Source organism: Sminthopsis crassicaudata, chromosome 1, assembly GCF_048593235.1.
Source record: "Sminthopsis crassicaudata isolate SCR6 chromosome 1, ASM4859323v1, whole genome shotgun sequence".
NCBI lineage: Eukaryota > Metazoa > Chordata > Mammalia > Dasyuromorphia > Dasyuridae > Sminthopsis > Sminthopsis crassicaudata.
Window position 1 is genome coordinate 372,265,008 of NC_133617.1, and position 27,692 is coordinate 372,292,699.

Sequence of the window (27,692 nt, forward strand, 5' to 3'; positions counted from 1 at the left end):
GAGATCATAAGAGGATGTGCCACAGTGGGAACAAATGCTTTTTACACCCGGACTATTATGAACATGGAAAGACAGGGTCCTTCCTGGCAAGGGACTTCTAGAGAAACTTGCCGATGTTTTCAATGTGGAAAAATTGGACATCTAAGAGCTCAGTGTACATATGGCGATAGAGTGAGAAGACAGGGTGAAAGAAGACCTAAAACTCCATGTCCAAAATGTCACAAAGGCTTTCACTGGGCCTCAGAATGCAGATTGACCCAGGGAAATGAGAAGTGGGGCCCAGCTCCAAGGAATCAATCAAAGGATAGGTGGGGCATGATTGCAATTGAGGTTACACCCAAAGAGCTTTTAAAAGGTCAGGACTCTGATGTGATCTATCAGCTGAAAAGCAATCACATGGAAGAAAGGGATTACTTCATCAGTTAGCCAAAAGGCAATCAGATACCAAAAATGGATTATACTTGAGGAGACTACAGGCCTTTTAAACCAACAGGGCTGTGTCCAGTGCAAACAACTCCAATGTAATCGCCAGGTGATGTGGAGAGACCCAGAAAGCGGTGAATGGAAGGGACCAGATAGGTTAACTGCCTGGGGGAGAGAGTTTGCTTGTATTTCTTCAGATGGAAAAGGAATCAGATGGATGCCAATGAGTTGTATTCACCTTGTCCATCGGAGAGAGACAGAAAAAGAGAAAGACCTCAAAACAAAGGAGAAAATCTAAGAAACATCTGACACTGAAAGAGCATGGCTAATAAGAAGATTGTTAAAGAACTTTAAAACCAGCAGGAATCATTGGATTTCCTAACATAAGATGAGACTAATGGACAATGGACTTATGGACATTTATAACTTCTCAATTTATGATTATTTGATCATGATATTTGTTACATACTTCTAGCATGTATTATGTTATATGTGTTTATGTACTCTATGTAATTATGTGCAATGCCTCCCATATTGATGGATTTATGTTTCAAGGTCATGACCATCCTATGTTCTAAATCAAAAGAAAGGGGGAGATGTTAGGTTCTTACTAAGTGCTAATGAGATAATGAGATATTAGATTCTTACTAAGTGCTAAGTCGGTACTTAACAATTCTCTAGTTTTCCCTCTAGGGAGTTTTACCCCTTTGAACTTCTGGGGAGGAGCTTAATATTTAAAAGGAGCAAGTTCATTGGTAGAAGTAATCTTCCCATAAGCCCTTGCGTTATTCCACACCCATTGTCTGGGAGGATAAAAGGGGGCGGCACTCTGGAGGAGGAGGAGTCCACTCTAGGTCAGAGTTGGCGGCTCTCTACAGGAAGAAGAATCTGGCCAAGAGATTGAGTTGAGACAGCAGATCTCCTCCCAAAAAGCGATCAGCAATTTCTGGAGACAATAGAACTTAGCACAAGGCCATACACATAAGTGCCTAAATCCTAATCTTGTCAAGAATATGGAAATCAAAAAACGTAATGTAATCTTAGGTTTCACTAAAAGAAGAATGCTGTCTAGAATGTAGGAAATAATCGTTTCACTGAACTTACTTCTGGTCAGACCATATCTGGAAGGAGTATTGAATTCTAGGCACCATGTTTTAAGAAGGGTACAGACAAGCTAGAAAATAAAAGCAAGATAGTGAGAAATCTCAAGAATCTTCTGAACTGAAAATGTCTTAACTTGGAGAACAGAACACTTAGGGGAAGACCAAAACAGTTCTTAAGCATCTAACAAACTATACCTATAGATCTTAAAGCATGACCTTTTTTTTTTAAAAAATAGCCTACTAATTAAGAAACAATAAAATTTTATTGCATTTAAAAATATAAAACCCATTCTTAACTCACAAGCCGTACAAAAACATGCAGTGAGGTTAGATTTGGCTCTAATTGCTGATTCTGGATCTAAAAATCTATCACAAGAAAATTAAAACCACACTCTCCAAAATTATCAATGACTCTTAAGTTGACAAATTCAGTAGATTTTTCTCATCCTTCTAAATCCCTCTTCAGCTTGATACCCTTCAAAGCCCTGAAAATATTTTTTTCTTGAATACCATCTCTCTTCTAAGTTTCTAAGATATGCTCTCTCCTGGTTTTCCTCCCATCTCTCCAGCCACTTCTCAGTCTTCTTTTCTGGATCCTTTTTGAATCCTACCTCTGTTATCTGACATGCAAAGTAACCCTTCCAGTGTTGTGTGACATGTATATTTTACTAACCATATCACTTCTCACTTGAATTATGGAAGTAGTTTTCCAATTTCTTTTTGCTCTTCCCACTTCCTTTCTTCTATCCTTTCCTCCTTCCCTCCCTACTTTTTTCCTTCTTTCTTCCCCTCCTTTCCTCTTTTCCTCCCTTTTTAATCTGTCTACATACTCTTATCTATGGGTGCTCTGCTCAAAGAAATACAAATTTTGATCTTTAATTGCTGAAACTTTGCAAGATTTCTTAGGGTTTGTGGGCTAGATTTCTTTTTTTTAAGGACCATGCCTTAAACCCAAAATGCTGTGGTTCTCAGTGATTAGAACAATTAAAAGTCCCAATCCAAGCTTTACTTGACCATTGTTTGGGTCCTGATGGCTCTTAGTGGGTGTAAATAACAACAGTTTCCATTTGGGCCAGTAACTCTGAGGATCTCCTTCTCCCAGACTGATTTTTTTTTTTTTTTGGACTAAGTAAAAGAAGCCATCTTTTGCCTCATTTCTTACCAACCTAACTCACTGAATGTGCCTTTATTCAGTCAAACTGAGATCTGGGAAAGTCCTTAGCTTAAAAAGATCTAGGTTTTTCACTGCATCTGGGGCCTCTACAATCATCCTGATCTATATCTTGCCATTGGACCCAAATGGCTCTGGAGGGGAAAAATCTATAATCAGTTTCCAAAATGATTTTCCTAAAGTACATGTCTGACCATAGCACTCCCCTTCTCAGTAAATGACAGTAGCTCCCTGTTATCTCTAGGATCAAATATAAAATCCTAAGTTTGGCACTTAAAGTACTTCAAAATGTCATACCTTCCTTTATTCTCAGTCTTCCTATAACTTAATCTCTCCACTGTATGAGTTAACCATATTATTTGGCATTTCTTTGGCAGGATACCCCATCATCTCTGGATTTTGTGGTTCCATCACCTCCACCTCCTGGTTTCCTTCAAGATGTACTTCAAAGCCTATTTTCTGCAGCAAGCTTTTCTCAGTGCCCTAGTTTGTTAGTATATGTCTCTAAACCTTCCATCTCTAATGTTTACATCTTGTATAAACATAATTATTTGTATGAAATGTAAGCTCCTTGAGGGAAGAGACTTTTTGCCTTTCTTTGCATCGTCATACTCTGCACATTCACAAATACATTAAGCACTTAATAAAGGCTTGATGACTTCAGAGAACAGAAGAAGAAATGGTTAAGAAATCACAGGACATTTAGGCTTAACATAAAGAAAGATTTCCTAATGCAGCTACTCCAGAGTACAGTAAGCTCCCTAAGGAGGAAATAGATTTTTCCATATTTGAAATCTCCAAGCATAAACCAGACAACCAATGAAATAAAAACAGAAATTTTTCTTTGGTTATATGTTGAACTAGATGGAAGGTAAATTTATTCCTAACATTGTTGGTGGAGTTGTGAACAAATCAAACCATTCTGGAAAGCAATCTGAAATTATGGCCAAAAAGGTATCAAACTGTACATACCCTTTGATCTAGCAGTGTTACTATTGGGCTTATATCCCAAAGAAATACTAAAGAAGGGAAAGGGACCTATATGTACCAAAATGCTTATGGCAGCCCTTTTTGTAGTGGCTAGAAACTGGAAAATGAATGGATGCCCATCAAATGGAAAATGGTTGGGTAAATTGTGGTATATGAATGTTATGGAATATTATTGTTCTGTAAGAAACGACCAGCAGGATGAATACAAAGAGGCTTGGAGAGATTTACATGAACTGATGCTGAATGAAATGAGCAGAACCAGGAGATCATTATACACTTCAACAACAATATTGTATGAGGATGTATTCTGATGGAAGTGGATATCTTCAACAAAGAGAAGATCTAATTCAGTTCCAATTGATCAATGATGGACAGAATCAGCTACATCCGGAGAAAAAACATTGGGAAATGAGTATAAACTGTTTATATTTTTGTTTTGTTTTTTCCCCCAGGTATTTTTACCTTCTGAATCCAATTCTTCCTGTGTAACAAGAAATTCGGTTCTATATACATATATTGTATCTAGGATATACTATAACATATCTAGCATGTATAAGACTTCCTGCCATCTAGGGGAAGGGATGGAGGGAGGGAAGGAAGGGAAAAATTGGAACAGAAGCGAGTGCAAGGGATAATGTTGTAAAAAAAAAAAAAAATTACCCATGCATATGTACTGTCAAAAAGAAAGTTATAATTATAAAATAAATTTTAAAAAATAATTAAAAAAAAAAACCCAGGATGTTTGATTATGGAGCTTTTAAGATGCCTTTTTTGGCCTCAATCCAGTGAAAATGATCCAATACAAAGTGGATATCTTCAACATAGAGAAGAGCTAATCCAATTCCAATTGATCAATGATGGACAGAATCAGCTACATCCAGAAGAGGAACATTGGAAAATGAGTGTAAACTGTGAGCATTTTTTTTTTTTTTTTGGTTTGGTTGGGTTTTTTGTTTTTCTTCCCAGATTATTTTTACCTTCCAAATACAATTCTTCCTTTGCAACAACAACAACAACAACAAAATTCAGTTCTGCACGTATATATTGTACCTAGGATATACTATAAGATATTTATTATGTATGGGAATGCCTGCCATCTAGGGGAGAGGGTGGAGGGAAGGAGGGGAAAAATTCGGAACAGAAGGGAATATAAGGGATAATGTTGTAAAAAAAAAAAAAAAATTACCTATGCATATGTATTGTCAAAAAAATGTTATAATTATAAAAATTAATAAAAAAAGAAAAAAATGTTCCAATACAAATTACTAATTAAAAAAAAAATTTCCTCCTAACACGAAGAACCTATGATTGATTCTTTGTTTTTATTTTTAAAATAAATAAATAAAAATCTTTTATTTAAATAAAGCATTTCACTTTAGGAGTTTTAGACAAAACTCTTAGAAACATAAACTGACACGGATATTCAAGGAATGGCACTTCATTCAAAAGACTAAATATTTATTTCCCACAATTCCTTGTTTGAGTATGAATTGATTAGCTCATTATTATTTTAGTAGTCAATGTTAATGAATCTGCCACTTATTTGAGAAAAAGCATGTTGATCATAATACCAAAAAATGGTCCTTTTGTAATTCTTTATTTTGCCTGAAAGCTAGGTATAACAAGTAATTTGACTGTGATGAAATGAAGAGAGACAATATCAGTTTTCAATAACCTTCCTGAAAAATCTCATTGGAGTAAAGAATAGTCTTAGATCATATTCTATTATTAAAATTCTTTAAATCAAGTGTTGGCAAACTTGGGCCAAATCTGACCATTGCCAACTTTTGTACAAACCAACAATAATTTTTATGTAAATACAATAAAACTTTGTTAGCCAACTCCTAATTTAAGTGACTGGGAATTTAATAACCACTATTTTAAAAATTATCAGGATACTTATTATTTTAGTCAATGGATTAATGGGGAACTAAAAACAAAAAACTCATTCCCTTACCTCTCTTCCTTTTTCTCCTCCTTCTCTAACCAACTAACATTTATATAATACTTTATAATTTACAAACCTATACATGCGGGTATGTATATATGTACTTAAGTGTATGCATATATATACATATACATATACATACACATACACACACACACACACACACAAACACACATCATCATCATCATCTGATCGTCACAATAATCCTTAAAATAGTTGTGATTATTGTCCCTATTTTACAGATATGGAAACCAAGTCTGACAAAGCGGAAATGATTTGCCATGAGCATTCAGCTAATAAATATCTGAGGCAGGATTTGAACTTTGATCTTCTAGTCTCCAAGTAAAGCCTGTTATCTACTGTGCTGTCTAGCTACAAGAGATAAATATACAACAATTTTAGAAATTAGTTCTTATTCTTAAATCAAAATAATTTCAAAAAAGACACTTGGTCCCTTTATCTTGATCCCTTTATCCTTAGAAAAGCAGCTGCTTTGAAACTCAGCTAAAGGATTCCCAAAAGATCCCTCTGAACTAGATATTGGGGACTTATGATAAGAATTAAAAGGTTGGGGCATCTAGTCGGTGTAATAGATAGAGCACTAGCCCTGAAATTAAAAGGACCTGAGTTGGCCTCAGACTATTACCACTTCCAGGCTGTGTGACCCTGGGCAAGTCACTTAACCCTAATTGCCTTAGCAAAAAAATTAAAAATTAATAATAACTAAAAGGTTAACCAATTTTTTTAACTTTCCTGCCTAAATTTATGCAAAAAAAAAATTTTTTTAGAAGTGGAAGGTCACTTTTTGCTAAAGAATAGCTAATAAGAAAACTATTAAATGGCAAGACTAAAACAATTGGTAACAAAATAATATTGAAAATTGAGCATTTAAACTACAAACCTATTCTTTTCATGAATATATCTATTACTAAATACACCATTCCTTACAGAGAGGTTTGGAAAGACTTACATCAACTGATGCTGAGTGAAATGAATAGAACCAGAAGATTGCTGTACATTTCAATGTTGTATGAAGATATATTCTGATGGAAGTGGATATCTTCAACATAAAGAAGATCCAACTCACTTCCAGTTGATCAATGTTGGACAGAGACAACTACACCCAGAGAAGGAACACTGAGAAGTGAATGTACATCATTAGCACTACTGTCTATCTACCCAGGTTACTTATACCTTCGGAATCTCATACTTAATGTGCAACAAGAAAATTGGATTTACACACATATATTGTATCTAGGTTACACTGTAACATGTATATGTATGTAAAATGTATGGGATTGCCTGTCATCTAGGGGAGGGAGTAGAGGGAGGGAGGGGATAATTTGGAAAAATGAATACAAGGGATATGTCAAAAAAATTTTATAATTATAAAATTAAAAAAAATTAAATAAATAAATACATCATTCTTGTTCTTTTACTGTAGTTTCTCTCCTCCTAAATAGTAACTCTTGAAACATACTAAAACTGACAAGCAAAACCACTGTCATATAAATCATCGTTACTATATATCATAACCACAGTGGTAATTTAATAATTTCCTCAACTTATGACAGTTTAATATTTAATTGCTAAGTATTCCTACACTGCTACCTATTTGAAAGAACCACTATTTAGGCCTAATAATTGGGCTGGGATGTCCATCACAGGAGAAGAGTAAAAAATGTTTTTGATAAACTCTTAAAAAAGGGGTTGGGAATGGGGGAAGTCATATACCAGAGACTATTATGAAAAGCCTTAGTATTAGTGATGGAACTTATAGTTTGGCAGAACACATTGGCACTCTTAAATACTAAGAACTTAATCACATTTCAGTTTTGTCTTAAATTAAGAAAAACAAGAAATTTTAGTTAAACCCTTTATTATATCCTTACTTCACCCTTAAAACTTCTTAAGAATTACAGGGCCTCAAAGACCTTGAAAAATCCAAGTCCAAAACAGTAAGGCTAGGACTTCACAAGAATTCTAATAAATGCCATCCATCCCATCCCCTTTTTCTGCCATACAACAATTCAACTTCTAGCCTAACAATTTTCATTAATAAATTATGGCCTGAAAGCTAGCTATAACAAGTAATTTGACTGTGATGAAACAAAGGAGGAACAATATCAGTTTTCAGTGACATTCCTGGAAATCTCTTCGGGTAAAGAATAGGCTTAGACCATATTCTATTATTAAAGTTCTTTAAATCAAGTATTGGCAAACTTAGGCCAAATCTGACCACTGCCAATTTTTGTACAACTCACAATCCAACAATAGCTTTTATGCAAATACAATAAAACTTTGTTAGCCAACTCCTAATTTAAATGACTGGGAATTTAATAATCACCATTTAAAAATTATCAGGATACTTATTATTTTAGTCAATGGATTAATTTAATCAAAACAAAAAACTTATTCTCTTACCCCCTCCCTCCTCCTCTTTCTCCTTCTCTACCACCAACTAGCATTTACACAATACTTTATAATTTACAAACCTATACATGTGGGTATGTTTTATCAGTTCATAAGTATCTGACTATATCAGATGCTTAAGTATTTGTTAACATAAAAACACTCAGGAAAATTTATTGTCCTTCCTTCTCAAAGAGGAACAAAATAACATCACTATGTTAGAGTCAAACTAGAGTGTCCAACTGTGACTGCTCAGACCTATACAAGCTCAGAATGCTTTCCCACAGGTCATATACAAATAATGCCTATGACCATTTGAGGTAGATTTTCTAACTTTGCACAGCTTGCATTTTTTTTCTGAGCTAATTTAATTTTACTTTGCTCATAGAGCACAGCATCTTCTCCCATGGAGGCACAGTCTTGTACCAATGTGATATGTGTCATACAATCATTTCTAAAGTTCTTAAGAGAGACTTTGAGAGGTCCTTTGTATTGCTTTTTTCTGACAATCTTTTATAGAATCTGCCCTATGTGAGTTCTACATAAAATAATCTTTTTGGCAAGCTTACATTTGGCATTAGAACAATGTGGCCTACCTAATGCAGTTGTGCTCTCTGCAGTATAGTTTGGATGCTTGGTAGTTTAATTTGAGAATGGACTTTAGTGTCAAGACAATTTAAATAGAAATTATTCCATTTCCTAACAGGGCACTAGTAAACTTTTCACAGGCATACAACAATGAGGTCAGCACAACTGCTTTGTAGACCTTCAGTTTGGTAATCAGTCTAACACCTCTCCTCTCCCATACTTTCCTCTGGAACCTCCCAAACACTAAGCAAGTTCTAGCAATGTGTGTGTCAACCTTATTAACAATGTGTATATATCCCTGGAAAGAATATTTGCCAAGGTAAATAAACTTGTCTACAGCATTCGAAACTTTCTCACAGATAAATAGATATGAAAATATCTATCTATATCTATATATAATAACAAAAGCAATTCCTAAATAGACAAGTAATCAAAGGATACTGTTGTTGTTTGCTCTTCATTTTTTAAAAAATTTATAATAGCTTTTTATTTTTCAAAAGACATATAAAGATAGTTTTCAATATTCAGCCTTGCAAAACTTGTGTCCAAGTTTTTCTCTTTCCCTCTCCCTCACTCCCTCCCCTGGATAACAAGCAATCCAATATAGGTTAAAAACATGTGCAATTCTTCTAAACATATTTCCATATTAATCATGCTATGCAAGAAAAATCAGATCAAAAGGGGGAAAGATGAGAAAGAAAAAAAATAACCAAATAAACAATAACAATAAAAAAGGTAAAAAATACCATGCTATGATCTGCACTTAATCTCCATACTGCTCTCTGGATGCAGATAGCTCTTTCTATCACAGATCTATTGGCACTGCCTTGAATCATCTCATTGTTGAAAGGAGCTAAGTTCATCACCACATATTTTTATTGTTGCTATGTACAATATTCTCTTGGTTCTACTCACTTCATTTAGCATCAGTTCACATAAGTTTCTCCAAGCTTTTTTTGAAATCAGCCTACTCATCATTTCTTATTGAAAAATAATATACCATTACATTCACATACTATAATTTATTCAGCCATTCCCTAACTGATGGGCCTCCAGTTCCTTACCACTACAAAAAGGGGCTGCTACAAACATTTTTGCACATATGAGTTCTTTTCCCTTTTTTATGATCTCTTTGGGATACAGACCTAGTAGAGACTGCTGGATCAAAGGATATGCATAGTTTGATAGGCCTTTGGGTAGAGTTCCAAATTGCTCTCCAGAATGGTTGGATCAATTCACAATTTCATCAACAATGCATTAGTCTCCCAGTTTTCCATATCCCCTCTAACATTTATCATTCTCTTTTCCTGCCATATTAGTTCATCTGAAAACTGTGAAGTGGTATCTGAGTTGGTTTTGCATTTCTCTCATCGATAGTACACTAATAATGCACTATTACTACAATGTATGCCTTTAATTTCTTTGTCTGAAAATTGTCTGTTCATATTCTTTGAACATTTATCAGTTGGGAAATGGTTTGCATTCTTATACATTTTAGTCAATTCTCTATGTATTTAGAAATGAGGCCTTTATCAGAAACACTGGATGTAAATTTTTTTCCCCAATTTTCTGCTTCCCTTCTAATTTTGGCTGCAATAATTACACTTTGAATTTTAAAATGTTCTTTAGTTCTTCTTTGGCTACAAATTCCTTTCTTCTCCATAGATCTGAGATGTATCCTTTTTCTCCTAATTTGCTTATAGTATCACTCTTTAGGTTTAAATCATGTTCTTTATTCTTAAAAAGGACCGTGACATTACAGATAGGAAAATGAACTGGATTTAAGTAAAGGTGGCTGTGCTAAGTCACTAGCCTTATTTATTTTCTCCTTCAGAGCCATCTGGATCCAGTGGAAAAATATAGATCAGGATGACTGGAGATAACTCTGGATGTAGCAAGGGACTACTGATCAAAGGATTTGAATAGTTCTTAAAAGAAAAATACAAGCTATTTAATAGTAATATAAACAAATGTTCCAAATCATTAAGAGAAGTGTAATTCAAAATAACACATGTTTTACCTTACACCCTACAAATTGACAAAGATGACAAAAATAGCAATAGTTAATATTGGGGGATTGTAGGAATATAAAGCTACTAGTGCATTGTTGCTGGAGATGCGAATTAGTATAGCCATTTTGGAATGCAATATCCAATTCTACAACTAAAGTGACTAAAATTTCAAGACTGCCTGACCTAAAGATTTCATTACTGAACTTATAACCCCAAAAGGCCATTGATAATGAGAAAGTCCCCATATATGCCAAAATATTTATGGCAGCATTTTCAGTGATAGAATGAAATTAGAAACAAAATAGATGTCCATCAACTGGGGGGATGGATAAACAAATTCTGGTACACAAATGTAATGGAATATTATTATGTTATATGAAAAGGTAAATATGATAGATACAGAAAATAGAACAGCATGAACAAAAATGAAGCAGAGTCAAAAAAGCATTACAGATAATGGAAACAAAATATAAACAAACAAAAAACAACAGAAAAAAAATTTAAGTAAATATTGCAAAATTATTAAGCAGTATGGGTAGAAAGGAAATGAGAAGACTCTCATCTCTTTATAGAGGTGGGAAATTCACAAGTATTGTATACTGCATATTATTTCTCAGACATTTTCAATGTGTTGATAAGTCAGTTATACTGATTATTTTTCTTTCTGTTTTTATGTCTTAAAAAAAAACACTTTTTAAATATGAGATGGCTCTCTCAGAGACAGAAAGGGCAAATAGCAGAGGAAAAATGGTACTATTTTTAAAAGACAATAAAAACTTATGAAAAAGAAAAGAAAACAATGCAATTCATTCTATTTTTTCCTTGTATTAAATTCTAGTTCTGGCTTATTGTTCATCTGCAGTACCAAAATTTTGCATATTGGCAAACTGATTCAAATGACCTGGTGCCCCTTCTAGCATCTGGACAATAGTCAGTCTGGACAATAAGATTTCCTATTCATTTTGGTATTTCAACATGGACAGTCAGTAGGATCTGCTTTGAGTAACTGTGACTATCACAAAGGTTTGTTGAAGTCAGTAGCATGTCATCTTCAAAGAAAATGATCTGAAGAAATTTATGATTTATAGTGAATTCCATTTCCATTTGACTCCAAATAAGATATCCTTTAAAGAACAATGACTAGCATATCTAGTAAATGTGTGTATATGTATAGATGTATGCATGTATTCTTGCTTTATCCATGGAACAAATCACCTGCTTCATTAGTTTCTTTCTTCCAGAATCTTTTTGCTTCATTTTCCATGAATATGAAATGTTTTATCATTAAATTAATGAGCGTGAAATGAATTTCATGTTATCTAGTTCCTTCCTTCTATCCAACCCTAACCTACTAACTAAGCAGAAGTACATTTAATATTGTAGCATATTAGAGCTGGAAGAAATTTTAATTCTAATATTCTAAAGGGTTTAGTGGCTAATGAATTTTAAAATTTAAGAGAAAGAGATGTCACTATGATACATTCCAATTCTTTATAAGAGAAACACATAGTCTCTAACACACTATCCTTCACCAAAAACAGACTGACAAAAGTAGGTACTTCTAAGAGACAACTTCCTTTCTCAAACATATTAATATAAAATAATGTTGTAATTTCTAGCTCCTAAAGATTTAGAATTTACAAAATTAATTCAACACTGATTTACACAGAGAACAATTGTTAAACATCTATGTACTCAAAGCACTGTGACTGATTCTCAGGAAGATAAAGAAAATTAATGCATGGTTTTAAATAGCATTTAATATACTGATTTAACAACTATAAGTATGTTTCATATTAATCATTTCAATTATGGCTAACGATAATTTTGAATATCATTAGACATTTTTGTGCCTATATAGTAACTACTAATTACTAATAGATATGATTAATATTTAATGCAGCATAGTTAACATGTAAGCTTCAAATATGGTTTACTTTCAAAATGGAATATCTTATATCTCATTTCTTACCAGGCTGTATGACTTTGAGACTTCCTTGACCCTACCCCAGGAAACTCATTATTTGGAAAACCTCATCATCCCAAAAGATTCTAGCAGCCTTGGTATTCTGTCTCATTATCAGCTACTGTATATCCCACTGGAAAGTGAAGACATGAAATATAAAACTTACACATAAGGAGAAAGCTAAGCAAAGAAAATCTCCTCCTTTCTAAATCTTCTATAATACACTTTGGGACTTCTCTAACTTTTTGTAGCATGTCCCTACATTATCATTTTTTTTTTTGAGAGAGAGAGAGGTTATCTCTAACACTCAGCATAGTGCTTGAAAATGGTAGGTACTTAATAAATGCTTATTGAGTAAAATTTAATAACTATGACACTTCTAATTACATTATATAATCCTAAGAATTAGGTATTCCATAAGTATATGCAAATTTGTCATGTAATTGAATTTTATTCCTTTAAAGCTTATTATATTTTTATAATTATTATAACTTTATAACTAATGCACATGACAAACTGAAGTTATAGAATACATTATTAATATAATAAAATAAGGTGCTATAGTTTTATTCTATTTATTTTAAATATTAGGTTATTGGCTGTTAACTTTTTTTATCACCTATTTGCTTCTCTAACCTCTCTTCTTCTATATTATTGTCACTAATCTTCCAACAATTGAGAATACAGATAATTAATTAAATTGTTTATAAATTGATAAAGTTCAGAATAATGCCCTAAGAAAAGTGAAGTGCTTTAGTGCAGTTTTTTTCCCCCAATCAGAGGACTTTTTGTATACTTGTAAGGCTAGCAAAATGTTTTGAAAGGATTGAGGCTGCTAGAAGATAACTCCTGTGTTTCTACATTTACACCTTTTTAAAAAAAAACATCTTTTAGAAGTTATAATTTAATCTCTTAAATGACAACTTTGATGAACTCACTACTAACTGAATTTATCTGTCATATATAACTTTTCCTGTTCCAAAATAGCTCTAAGAGAAAATGTCTATATCTAAAAACAATCTGTTCTTGTCCACTAGAGAGAGCCCTCCAAGTTGGATACCAATGGTGGGGAGAGGGAAAGGTAGATTCCAAGTTCTTTCTCAATCAGACTGGACTCTATATTCATATTAAAAGTACAAACAAAAAAAAAAAAAAAAAAAAAAAAACAGACTTAACTATGTTCATATACAAATACCAGACCAAAATATATTTCAAAATCAATAATAAGAACTAATATAGAGACTACATCACTATCTTATTCTCCCTCTGTCCAAATTAAAAATTAAGATTCTCACAAAAATTAATGAAAATTCTATAAATTTTTTGTTTTAAATTATCTCAGTAATTATACATTCATCTTGTATATCTTCTCTATTTATTTAGATATAAGCATATCCTAATCCCCTCCCAACTATAAAACATCTGCTACTTGATAACAGGGGATATATCACTTTTGTATTTGTAGCTCCAATAACAAAGTGTCTGACATAAAATGAGTGTTTAGATGGCACAGTGGAATAGAGCAACAGCTCTGAAGTCAGGAGAACCTGAGTTCAAATTTGACCTTAGACATTTAATACTTCCTAGTTGTGTGATTCTGATGACCCTTAAGTGACATAAATAAATAAATGAAGTTTGTTGCTTAATGAAATCTGTAGTTAAAATAGGATAGCCTCAAGATATAATACTACTAAATGTCACTGTTTAAAGGAATGGATTCAGGTTCTAAAATAAGAGACTTTCAGAGGTGGGGGTGGGGGAAAACCACACCAGAATATATGAGGGATATATCCCATTAGTAATAAATTTAGCAAACCTAAATCATAAAACAATTTAAAAGTTTATATTTGGCCTTGTACAATATCAGTTGAAGCATCAGATCATCTATTGTTTTACCTAGCCCAATATAAAAATTAGTTAATATTAAACTAAAAGCAAACTGGTGGTGGTAGAAAGTGATATAGAAACTTATCTGGGAAGAAGCAAATATCTTAAGCTTAAACAACTGTCCCCCTGTGGTGAAAATTTCACACCAAGATGACAGAGCTAACTACTGTAGAATTATATTTACTTTTGAAAGTGGATTGTTCTTTATATGCAAAAAGTTCACAATAGCTATTTTCTAATATCTTAGTAGCCTAATAGAAGTACTTTGAGGAATGGTTTTGCTATGTTTCAAAATAGTCTAATTAAAATTATGTGATTAAAAAATTATGATTATTTCATGACAGAATTTTAACATAGGCTTTTTAAAAGACTGTTGAAGGAGTCAGCTATAAAAAACAACTTGTCATAATTTATTCAAGTACTCACTGGCTAGATTTAATATGGGAATTATTTATACTGGAAAAAATTATCTCCATAACTAATTTACAAAAGGAGCTCTCAGAAGAAGTTACCAAAGTGGATCCAGTGATAACTATGTATTTCCTATGAATGACTCAGAGGAAAGATGTGAAACAAACACAACAGAATCAAAACTCACTTTAAGTTAATAGGCCTGAGCTCTTGTCTTACTTTGCTACTACTGAATCATTTTAAGCAAGTCACTCAAAAGTTTTTGGACTTTAGGTTTTTCAAACATAAATTCAAAGGGATAGGATCTAATGGGATCTAATGGGAAGGGGGTCCATTCTAGCTCTATCATTTATGATTCTCCATTTTCTACTAACAAAGATGATGTGATTAATATTAAATATATACTATAAGATATGAAAACAAGTAAAGAAAATATTCAGATGGCTTCATGAATCCACACAATCACTATTAAAGTACATTGAGTGGATCTGTATTTTACTGTTATGGGATTAATTCACAGAACCTTTTTCTATTTATAAAAACAGAAAAAGATCATCCTTTCATTTTAGATGTTAAACTGGTCAAACGCATAATCTCTGTATGGCAAGAGAAAAATGTCTCCAGGTCTCAGGATATGCTAAAGTTTTCTATAAAAGTTTTTTTTATTAGATAGAAACAAGTGGCTAGTTTAGGAAAACTGAGTTAAGGCACAACCTAATAAGTATCCAAACACTTCAGTAGACATTTTTTTTTTCTTCTAGAGAAAGCAACAAGTAGAAATTCATTTTGTAAAACCACATGTGACTGCTTCTTGCCATTTTCTTTAAGAACAATACTGAAAGGATGGGAGGTAGCCTTAATGAAAGAGAAACAAAACCTTATCTGAGAAGGCTTTGATTATAAAATTCACTACTAGTGGCACACTCACTTTAGGAGTCCAGAAGAGCTCTGTCCTGGACACTCTTCTTTTCTTGCTTGCTATTATTTCAATTAGTGACCACATAAGCTCCCACAGATTCAATTATCATCTCTATGTTAATAATCCTCAAAACCAGTTTACTCTTTTCTAACCTCTCGGCTGACTTCCAATTTCATATGCTCAATTGTCTATTAGACATCTCAAAGTAGATGTCCTGTAAGACATCTTAAATTCAACAAGTCCAAAACTGAACTCACCGTTTTCTCCCCAAACTTCCCTATTATTGTTGAGGATGCCATCATCATCCCAATCTCCCAGGTTTGCAACCCAAGTTTCATCCTAGACTCCTCACTCTCTCACACCATATCCGATCTGTTGACAAAGAAGGTCAATTTTACCTTTGTAATACTTCTTGTATTTGCCTACTTTTCTCCTCTGACCCTGGGACCACCTGATATAGGTCCTCATCACCTCACACCTGGATTAAAGCAAGAGCCTGTTGGTTGCTCCATTGCCACAAATTTCTTCTGACTTTAGTCCATCCAACTGTCAAAATGATATTCCCAAAGTCCTAATCAAATCACTCTCCTACTCAATAACCCTCCCATTAGCTCCAAGATCAAATATAAAATGTTCTGTTTGATGCTCAGTGTCCTTCACAATTTAGTCCCTCCTCCATCATTCCAGTTACCTCACAACTTATAACCCACCCCCAACATATTCTCCATTTCTTTGATGTTAGTCTTTTTGTTCTCCAATCAAGATGCTCCACCTCCCAAATCCAGACATATCTAGAATTCCCATCTTTCTCTCTGCCTTTTAGCTTCCCTTACTTACTTCAAGCCTCAGCTAAAATTTCATCTTCTATATGGAAATTTGTACTAATTCCCCCTTCTTCTACTGAATATCCCCAATTTTTACTTTCTATATCATATTTGTATATAATTGCTTGCAAGTTGTCTGAGAATGGGAATTACCTTTTCCCTTTCTTTACACTTTAGGACTTAGCACAGTACCTGTCACATAATAGATAAATGTTTACTGATTAACTGATAAAACCCAAGTTTTCTGATATTCAGAATTCAGTAAAAATTACTCAATTTATTAAATTAGTATCTATTTGAGGGACCTAAATACTATATAATAATGTAATATAAATGGACTCTATATCTGGAAGTCACATACGAACCTTTTACTGATCAATTTAGGTTTCAGCAAAGACTATCTGTTTATACAGCTATCCAAATATAAACAGCAAGCAAACTTTGTTTTCAATGATTGATTTGATTGTATTACAATAATACTAATATCATCATTTACACCAGGGATTCTCAAACTACAGCCCTCGGACCAGATGCAGCCCGCTGAGGACGTTTATGTGGGCGGAAGGGTTATGGCAAATGGGCTGAGGGGAGGAGACAGAGTATGAGCTTTTGTTTTTACTATAGTCCAGCCCTCTAACAGTCTGAGGGACAGTGAACTGGCCCCCTATTTAAAAGTTTGAGGACCAGTTATTTACACAGTATGTTAAAACTTGCAAAATGCTTTATAATTATTATCACATTTGATCTTTACAACAACCCTGAGATATAGGTACTATTATCTCTTTTACAAATGAAGCAACTGAGGTTGGGAGAGGAAAAATGAGTTATTCAAGATTGCAAAGCCAGAAAGTGACTGAGGCAGGTTTCAAACTCAAGCCTTTCTGACTTTAGACTTGGTGTTCTGTCTATCCACTGTACTATTTACATGCCTCTCTCAGTTACCTAAACATAAGGAGGAAATTTATTTACCAAAAGTCTTTTTCAAACACCGTTTTAATTATAGGCAAATAATTTAGTCATTAGTTAGGATCAAAACTACAGAAAATTAGAACAAAAAAATTATACTTATTTTGAGTATATTTATATTCAGTTAGATTCAGACATTATACAGCTACAAAGGAGGCTTTCCAAATGAACAAATATTCTCAAATCCAGAGAAAACACCAGAAAACAGTATGTACAATTATTTCAGTATTTAATAAGTCTTATCAAAAACTTACTTGCTACTCCTGATGCAAGGCCATAAAGCAATCCTCCACCATCTGATTGCTGCTCAAAGATATGGGTTCCAGGAGGAGGTCTCTTTTCTTGTCTGATAAAATTATACAATAAGGTCTTCACAAGTCTGCTGGTGTAAGGAAGACTGTTTAAAAAAAAAAAAAAAAGAGGAACATTTTAACATTTATCCAATTTAGGATCAAAGTATTGCCACAAAAAAAAAAAAAAAAATTTAGTCATCATAAAAAGAGGCATGATACTGGACATGGCTCATATATTCTGAAAAAAAAGACATAAAATGAATTGAAAAAAGAAGAAAACTCAGTAATTTGCAAATAGATAATAACATGAATCTCAATATTGCAGAAAGCAATGAACCAACATTCAAATAGTTGGGAAAGAATATGAAGTCCATCTCATTGTCTTTTATCAAATCTGAAACTACATCCTCCCATCCTCTTATTTGTGAAAAATATATGAATTAGATGCTACTATCTCTTTTGATAACTCATCAGTTAACAATTATTATATAACAGAAAATTTTGTTAATGTCTAAGATAAATCTCCCAAACTACAATTTAAATTTATCCAATTTGGTGGGGGGTGGGGTGAGGGCAGGGAGCTTATACTTGGTGAAAATGAAGAATCAGCTGCTAATATTATCAATTAATGAAGTTGCATTTATTAAATGCCTATTACATGCCAGATAAAACAACCAGAGGGTTCATTGGATAGAGCATGTAGCATAGAGGCAGAAAGATCTGAGTTCAAATCTGACCACAGACTCTTACTGGCTAGGTGACCCTGAAAAGGTCACTTAGCTCTAACTATCTCAATCCACTAAAGAAAGAAACTTCAAACCACTCCAGTGTCTTTGCCAAGAAAACCCCATGAAGTATATAATGCACAGGATCACAAAGTCATAATCAGAAGATTCTGGAAGAATCAGAAAAGGATTTTGAGGTGAAAACAAAGAGATGGGGATGGGGCAGAAGTACTGCTAGATATACTCTGGCCCTTAGGGAAGCTTGGAAGTAGAAAGTGGAATGCTGGGAATGAGCAAAGAAGGAGGCAATCAGATTGAGCAGCAGAAAGAGCCCTAGAGCTAGAGTCAGGGAGAACAGAGCTCAAATCCAACTTGAGACATTTTCAAGGAAGCTACTTAAACTTGGCTTCCTCATCTGTAAAACAAAGGGTATAAATAGCAACTACTTCACAAAGTTATTGCAAGGATAAAATGAGCTGATATCGTAAAGCATTTTGTGAACTGTAAAATATTATAAAAAGCAAATTATTTTCACTGTTATCATTATTACTTACAAGGAACATCAAGAAGGCCAGTTTGGCTGGTCTACAATGTGCAGAGATAAACAATATACTTTTTAATAAATCAGACCAAAGTTTCCTCAGTTTCCAGTAAGAAAATTCTCTTACCAGTGTGGACTGACACCTTTTCTGCACTTTGTAGTTTTAAAGAAGTGAAAATACAGTATCTCTGTATTTATAAAATATCATCCATACAATATCTTTTCCCTTTCTCAAGAGCCAAGAATGCCAATTCCTTTCCACTGTAAGCTACTAAAATGGCAAGCAGAAAATATACTTGTGACTCTCTAGAGTTTTCTACCACTTTGTGAAGGCATTTTACCATAAAGGTGTCTTCTATCCAATGGTCCCCTGCCCTGATCTATCCTATCTAGGACCATTCTTTCATAAACAATCCAAGCCATTTATGCTCAGTTCTCTTCCAACAGAAATGCAGGAAGAATTACTGAAGACATCAGTTCAAGGTCAGCAAAAACAATAGTGGCTTGTGCACAAATGTGCACAAGGCGATAGGGATGAAACTCAACATCAGGTGGAGGTAACAGTGAAGAGGTGGAGAGAGGGCAATGTAGTGAGAAGCTGGCAACACCCTGCAAACAGATGAATTGATGTTTTATGGGACTGAACTGCAACAGGGAGGGTACATGAAAGGTAAGCAAGAAAAGGGAAACTAGCAATGAAGGGAAGGTAAACTTTGTGGTCACAGAGCCTACAGAAGAGTAGGTAAGGAGGAGAAAAACTGAGAAGGGGGAATGCAGAGAAAGGAGGCCTTACTTTGATAGTGGAAGAGGGAGATCCTATATAAATGGTCATATAATGAAGAGAGAAGATCTGTGAGGAAAAAAAAAAGGAGACTAAAGTGTTGATAAAGAGGAACTAGAATTCATAGGGAAACTGGTAGCTGGGGAAATGGAATATCATGAACCCAAGGAGGAGATTTTGAGGCAAATGTATCAAAGGGGAGAAGGGAAGGGATAAAATCAGTGGGAGGAAGCCCAATCAAATACATGATAGGGGAGGGGGCCTAACATAGGCACCCTTACACCTGAAATAACTGGCATTGTTCTGGGAACACAGTGAAAAAGGGAAATACAAGCCCAATGATAGAAATCATTTTCAGGGGAGGGCCTAGCATACTTTGGATACTTTGATTCTATAAGGAATCTTCTTCTCCAGAGAAAAAAGAAAGACTAGGTGATTATTATAGAGCTCATTAATTAGAGAATGATGGTCTGGAATAGAACAGAAAGAATGGATAATGAAGAGACTAAGAGAAATCATAAAAAAACCAAAATTTTAAAAACTAATGATGAGGGCTAGTTGAAGGGAAGGAGAGGAATGAAAAATCGCTTAACAGAAAGAGAAAAAGAAGGAAAAAAAATTATATAACCAAATAAAAACAAGAGTGGAAAAAAGAACTAAAAAGCAAAACCCCAAAGGGAAAGGGGTAATAAATAAAAGCTAGGGATCAGGGATGAGGGGAAGAAAGACAGGGGGAATAAGATAATCTTAAAATAAAGACCAAAGTAAATTAATTGGATGAATATAGTACTTTTAACATTATAGTATTTATAGCAGAAGGAATGGAAATCTTAACTTTATAAATTTAAAAAACAAAACAACAGTATTTGAAAAAGATGGAGGAAAAATATAAACCTAACTTTCTTAACCTTAGATGTAAAGGGATTAAATAATCCAATAAAACTAAAAAGAGTAACAGTTTGGAAAAGAAAACAAAATTCTACAATTTATTACTTACAGGAATCATATCTAAAAAATAAAGACATAATAAAAATAAAAACGTGGAGAAAAATTTACGATGTATCAAATAAAAAAAAACCAAGAATTGCAATCATGCTATTTGACAAAGAAAAAGCAAACCAAAAAATTGCTCAAGTGTTTACTGTAAGATAGATATTATGCCAAACACAGGGAATACCAAAAAAAAATTTTTAAAGGTAGGAATTAATAGGAACCAGGAAAGAATTTTAAAGAAGGTGAGATTTTAGCTAGTACCTGAAAGGATCTAAGGGAGCCAGGAGTTGGAGAGGAAGAAGGGGAAGAATTCAAGGGATGGTGGACAGCCAGTGACAATGTACAGGTAGGAGACAGAGAGTCATATTCAACAAACAACAAGGAGACCAGGATCACTGAATCAGCAAATCCATGGAGGAATATAAAGTATAAGAAGATTAGAAAGGTAAAAGGGAGCCAGATTATGAAGGTCTTTAAAAATCCCACAAAAGGATTGTAGATTCTGATCTTGAAGGTAAAGGAGAGCCACTGCAGTTGATAAATGGGAAAAGTGACATAGTCAGAACTGTACTTTGGAAAGATCATTTTGGGAAGTTAGTAGAGGATAGAATGGACTGAGGAGAGACATGAAGCAGGGAGACTATCCAGTAAACTTGCAAATATCTTGCAAATTGATCTGTTAACACTTTCAAGATCTTAACATCTCTAACATGGATTGCTGGCACAGAGTACATTTTCATCTGCTCTAGTTCCCTCAAATACCATTAATACCCTGCTGATGTTACAAAGCTAAAAATCAAAGAAAGTCAACCAAAATTGTAGATGACCAATAAGACAACATAGAGATGAACAGAGAGTGGTGTCAGGAGACATCACATTGCAGTGACTTTGAGATGAGAAGTGATGTAAAAAATATCCATCAAGAAACTCATGCTCAGAAAAGGAGGTATGCCACTAATGACACTACTTTACACTAGACTGCAAAGAATGTTAAAAGATCTAAAGAAAGCCTATAATGGGTTCAGGAGGTTTTCATTAGAACATTTATAGAACATAGAAGAGAATCACATGGGATAAAAACTACGTATAGATTTCAACCTGGACCAATAGATCCACACAAATGAGACAATGAATCTGTAAAATATAATGAAAAGAGGGATAGATTTAGAATTGGAATAGCTATGTTCAAATGTCATCCATGTCTCTCAGATCAAGCTGGTTAATATCTCTGGGCTTTAGTTTGATCCTAAGTAAATGAGAAGGTTAGAAGAGATCAGTGGCTCTCAAAACTTTCTCATCTCAAGACTTCTTTATACTATTAAAAATTAATGAGGAACTCAAAGAGCTTTTTTTATGTAGAATGGAGATACACACATACACTCACACACATGTATATGTATGTATATATGTATGTATGTATATGTGTGTGAGTCTGTCCAATATGGGAGGAATAAAAGGAGAGGGATAGGAGAGAAGAGGGGAAGAGAAGGATTTATCACATTAGAAATTTTAAAATATCTTTTCCAAAACAAAAACATTTACTGCAAAGAATGTAATTTTTTACATATCTTCAATGTCTGGCTTGAAAGAAGTCTGCTGAAGTCTTTTTTATTTATTTATCTTTGGCTGAGACAATTGGGGTTAGGTGACTTTCCCAGGGTTACACAGCTAGGAAGTGTTACGTGTCTGAGGCCAGATTTGATTCAGGTCCTCCTGACTTCAGAGCCATCTACCATGCCATCTAGCTGGCCCAGTCTGCTGTATTCTTATATCTCCTTCTGCATTCAATCTATTGCATTATGTTGTTATACTTGAAATATATGAAAAAAAATTGATCCCACACAGGTAAGTAGTTGGAAAAAGGAAGACTAAGGTGTTTTCATGATGAAAATAATTTTGACTGTGCGGATTCCCTTAAAGAGACATAGGGACTCCAATATATCCATTGATCACATTTTGAGAACCCCTAGGCTAGATAATCTTTAAAGTAATGTTCTAAGCCTTTGATCCTATAAAGTAACAACTTACATATAAATAAGACTCTTAGGTTACAAGATAGAGATAAAAAAAATCAAGTTAGATAAAAATCCATGGTCTAAATGAATTTACAATCCAAGGAGAATGAGCCAGTAAAAGATAGTCAATATAAATCTAATAAATATCTACTAGAAATAAAATTGAATATAAATCCAAAAGAATGGTCCAGTGAAGCCTGGGGAAAGAGATAAAGTCCAATGATAAGGCACGTTTTGTAGATAGAAAAGGCTCTAAAATAAGCATTGACTGAAAGAAAAAATTTCAAAAACCAGATGGAGCAGAAGGAAAATAATTCATGTCCAAGGAAAGGAGAGAGAGTGAAAAAAAATGCAAATACAAAAGGTGGCAGAACATGATCATAAGACAATGACTAGTTTAGTTTGGCTGGAACATAGTGTACATGGAGAGATTTAAAAATTAATTCTTTTTGGCCCACTAAGAACTTAAAAGACAACACATAGTCTGGATCTTCAAAATTAACTTATTTTTTCTCAAAATACACTTGCTAAATAAATATAAAACTAATCAAAGAACAAATCTGTCTAAGATCATCAGTTTTTTAAAAAAAATAATAATCAAGATGGCAAAAGCTGAAGAAGTAACACTACCCTCTCCTCTCCCCCCACCAAAAAGAAAAAACCTACCACCACAAAAAAACTTTCTCCAAACTAATTCTAGAAAATAAAAGAAACTGAATCCTGCAGAGAAAATCCAAGAATAAAATTGTTATGAGTCATTTTTCAAGCCTAAGTCATCACATATAAAAAACAGAGTAGCCTGCAGACACTGAGGAAGGGAGTCCATATTCAGGAGCCTCTCTGTGGAGCATACCAGCTCCCAGAAAGGGACAACAGAAAGTTTATACACTCACATTGGGCACTCTAACAAGAACTCCTGTCATCTGGCAGCTTTATCAAAGGTCACAGATTCAAAGCAGACAGAACCTGAACTCAAGGATAGTATTCAAGGCTAAGAGCAGTCTATAGGCCCCAGGATATGTACTTAGAGAGGAGCCAGTTCAGAAACAACCATAAGTCCCATGGCTCAAATCCCAGAAACAGAAAGAGTTCTCAGATTCACCTTCTAGCCCGGTCTGCACCCTGAAAATGAAGAATCAGTGTTAGGATTACTAAGTGAGAACTAAGGTTGTCTGGATGGTGACAAGGTGAGAATTCAGGTTTTCTGGACAATTACAAGGTGAGAACTCAGGTTGACTTGATAGAGGGGGCAAGCTCATTGGCTGGGGTGGTTCTTCCCAGAAGCCCTTGCATTATCCCACGCCCATTCTCTGGGAGGATAAAAAGAGACAGCACTGGGCGCAGAGAGCAGATCGGCCTGGAGAAGGATAAGAGCTGGAGGAGATTCAGAGCCAGGATTCAAGAAGGAAGACTCTGAATTGCATCAGGCTTGACGGGGCTCTCTGCAGGAAGGGAAGTCACTTCTTTGGACAAGAGTTAACAGCAACTGCCTGGAGACAACGGTTCGTTACAGGAAGAAGAATCTGTCTGAGAGATTTGAGTAGACACAGCAGATCTCTTCCCAGAGAGCGATTCAGCAGCTTCTGGAGACGACAGCTCGTCACAATTGGCGCCCAACGTGGGGCAAGGACTTTTGCTTATCCTGACAAGAGGAGCTAGACCAGACCTTCGCAATTTGGCGCCCGAACAGGGACAGACACAGTCCTGATTCCAGTGGAAAAGCTTCTGATCTAGATCTCAGTCTCTCTGACCCAGAACCGTGAGTAACGAGGAAACTTTGTTAAAGATTAAGTGAGCGTGCTAATAGATAAATAAGGAACTTAACTTGTTAAGGGCTAAACCAGGAATCTCTTATAGCTGAAATGGGGCAGATGTTAGCTATATTCAATCCCTGGACCTCAGCCGACTCATCCCCAGCCCCAGAAGCAACCTCAGCTCCACCCCCATTCAGGAGTGGTACTATAGAGAGTATAATCAACATAATTGAGGAGCAGAGTTTACTTGTAACCTGGGTACAGATTGCTAAACTCTTGGCTGCATTAAGACGCACATCCCCTTGGTTCTTAGAGGAAGAAAAGATAGATGTAGATAAATGGAAGCTAGTGGGATATGAAATGAAAGAATTTCAAGCAAAAAATGGGCCTCGTTCAATTTCTGCAGAAGTATTTTATATCTACAACATAGTTCAATTAGCCTTAAACTATCAAGCAAGTTGTAGGAGAAGGAAAAGTTCTAAAAATGAACAGAGGAGGAAGTGTGAGGAAAAAAGGAAAGATCAAGATCTTTCCCTAGAGCAAGAGGATTTAAATGAGGAATTATGGTATGATTCTCTTGAAGAAGCTTCAACCCTGCCTAGAGAACAGATTATTGACAGGCCCACATCAACCCCACCTTCAGAGATGGAGGAAGAAAGAGGGGAAGAGGCAGAAACACAAACAGAATTGCCTGTGAAGAAGCCTAAGCCTATGACAAGATTAGAAAAAGCATTGGTTAAAGCTAAGAGAGAAGGACAGGATATAAGTGATTTTATACATGCATATCCTGTGATTGAAAATACTGATTCTGTAGGTAAAAAAAGGAGAAGATATGCACCTTTAGATTTGAATACAATTAAGGATTTGAAAAAAGGTTGTACCCTTTATGGGGCTACATCAGCTTATGTCAAAATGTTACTAGATGGTTTGTCTTATGAAGTCCTAACCCCGAATGATTGGAAATCCATAGCAAGGACATGTCTGGAACCTGGAGAAAATTTATTATGGCTTGCGGAATTTCATGAATTATGTAAAATTCAAGTCAGATGCAATTTGGAAATAGGAGTTAACACACAATTCACTTTTGAGCACTTAGCTGGTGAAGGTCAGTATGGAGAGAATTCGGAACAGATTAATTATACCATGACAATATATGAACAAATTGCTAAAGCTGCAATAAAAGCATGGGGTGTCCTCCCTGGACAGAAAGATCGGGGAGAGGCTTTCACTAAAATACAGCAAGGTCCCAATGAACCTTTTGCAGATTTTGTGGGACGTTTGCAAACTGCTGTCAAAAGAACTATTGGAGAAAATTCAGCTACAGAAATAATGACCAGACATCTGGCTAAGGAAAATGCCAATGAGATTTGCAAAAGAATTATATGGGGATTAGACAAAGATGCTCCTTTAGAGGAGATCATAAGACGCTGTGCTACAGTGGGAACAAATGCTTTTTACACCCGGACAATGATGAATGTGGAAAGACAGGGTCCCTCCTGGCAAGGGACTTCTAGAGAAACTCGGCAATGTTTTCAATGTGGAAAAATTGGGCATCTAAGAGCTCAGTGTAGATATGGAGATACAGTGAGAAGACAGGGTGAGAGAAGACCTAAAACTCCATGTCCAAAATGTCACAAGGGCCTCCACTGGGCCTCCGAATGTAGATTGACCCAGGGAAATGACAGGTGGGGCCCAGCTTCAGCCCCCCAAGTGGGGCATGATGGCAGCCGAGGTTACATCCAGAGAATTTTAAGACATGATCAATCAGCCAAAAGGCAATCAGATGGAAGAAAGGGATTGAAATTAGGAAAAATAGAGTTGTGTGCAGTAGAGACTACCGAGATACTCCCTGGAGAAGTGAAATCTGTTCCTGTTGAGCCTATGGATCCTTTGCCTCCAGGCACAGTAGGCTTGACCATTTCACCTTCTGAGAGTGCCTACAAAACAGTGTCCATCCATACACTGATGTGGGAGACTGGAGAATGTGTATCTAATATCCCAGTCACTAACACAGGCAGACAACGTGTGATTTATCAACCAGGAGAAGTAGTAGCATCAGGCTTATTGTTACGGACCCCTAATAAGCAACCTAGTGATAGTCGCCTAGATTTTGACTCCAATGAACAAAATCCAGGAATATATTGGACAGCAGCTGTGACAGCTGACCGACCTATGCTTACTATTTATATAAACGGAATACCATTTGAAGGATTGGTAGACACGGGTGCAGATCGTACAGTTATTAGAGGTGCCAATTGGCCCGGTCACTGGCCAAAGATTAAAGCAGACACCTATATGTCTGGGGTGGGAGGATCAATAGCAGCAGAAGTTAGTGCTAGGCCTTTGAGATGGGTATTTGAAGGAGAAACAGGAGCTTTTACTCCTTTTGTGGTTGAAAAAATCCCCATCAATCTGTGGGGAAGAGACATTTTACAGCAGATAGGATTACAAATAAGCACTTCGGCTTTTTAGGCAGGGCTGCTGTTGAAGGCCTACCTGCACTTTCACCAGTTCCTATTCAGTGGAAGACTGATTTACCAGTGTGGGTAGAACAGTGGCCCTTAAGAAGTGATAAAATTCAGGCCTTATTAGACATAGTGCAAGAACAACTTGACCAAGGACACTTGCGGCCTTCTCTAAGTCCTTGGAATTCCCCAGTATTTGTGGTGAAAAAGAAATCTGGAAAATGGAGGATGATAACTGATCTAAGAAGAGTAAATGAACAGATGGAAACTATGGGAACTCTTCAGCCTGGACTTCCATCTCCTACTCAGTTGCCAATAGAATGGCCTCTATGGGTTATAGACATTAAGGATTGTTTCTATTCTATTCCTCTAGATAAGGAGGATATGAAAAGATTTGCTTTTTCAGTGCCTAGTGTTAATTTGGCTGAGCCTTATAAAAGATATGAATGGACAGTTTTGCCACAGGGAATGAAAAACAGCCCTACTATGTGCCAAATGTATGTTG

At 35.1% G+C, this 27,692-nt stretch overlaps 1 protein-coding gene across 3 annotated transcripts in view; it reads right to left on the bottom strand.

Moving 5' to 3' along the window:
* The window catches only part of DYM (dymeclin), a 540,520-nt gene that overhangs the window by 351,905 nt on the left and 160,923 nt on the right, over positions 1–27,692 (bottom strand). For all 3 annotated transcript variants that reach the window (XM_074279349.1, XM_074279350.1, XM_074279351.1), the window contains one exon: positions 17,875–18,017. In XM_074279349.1, the coding sequence (XP_074135450.1) occupies positions 17,875–18,017 (143 nt within the window). The remainder of the gene's footprint in view (positions 1–17,874; positions 18,018–27,692) is intronic.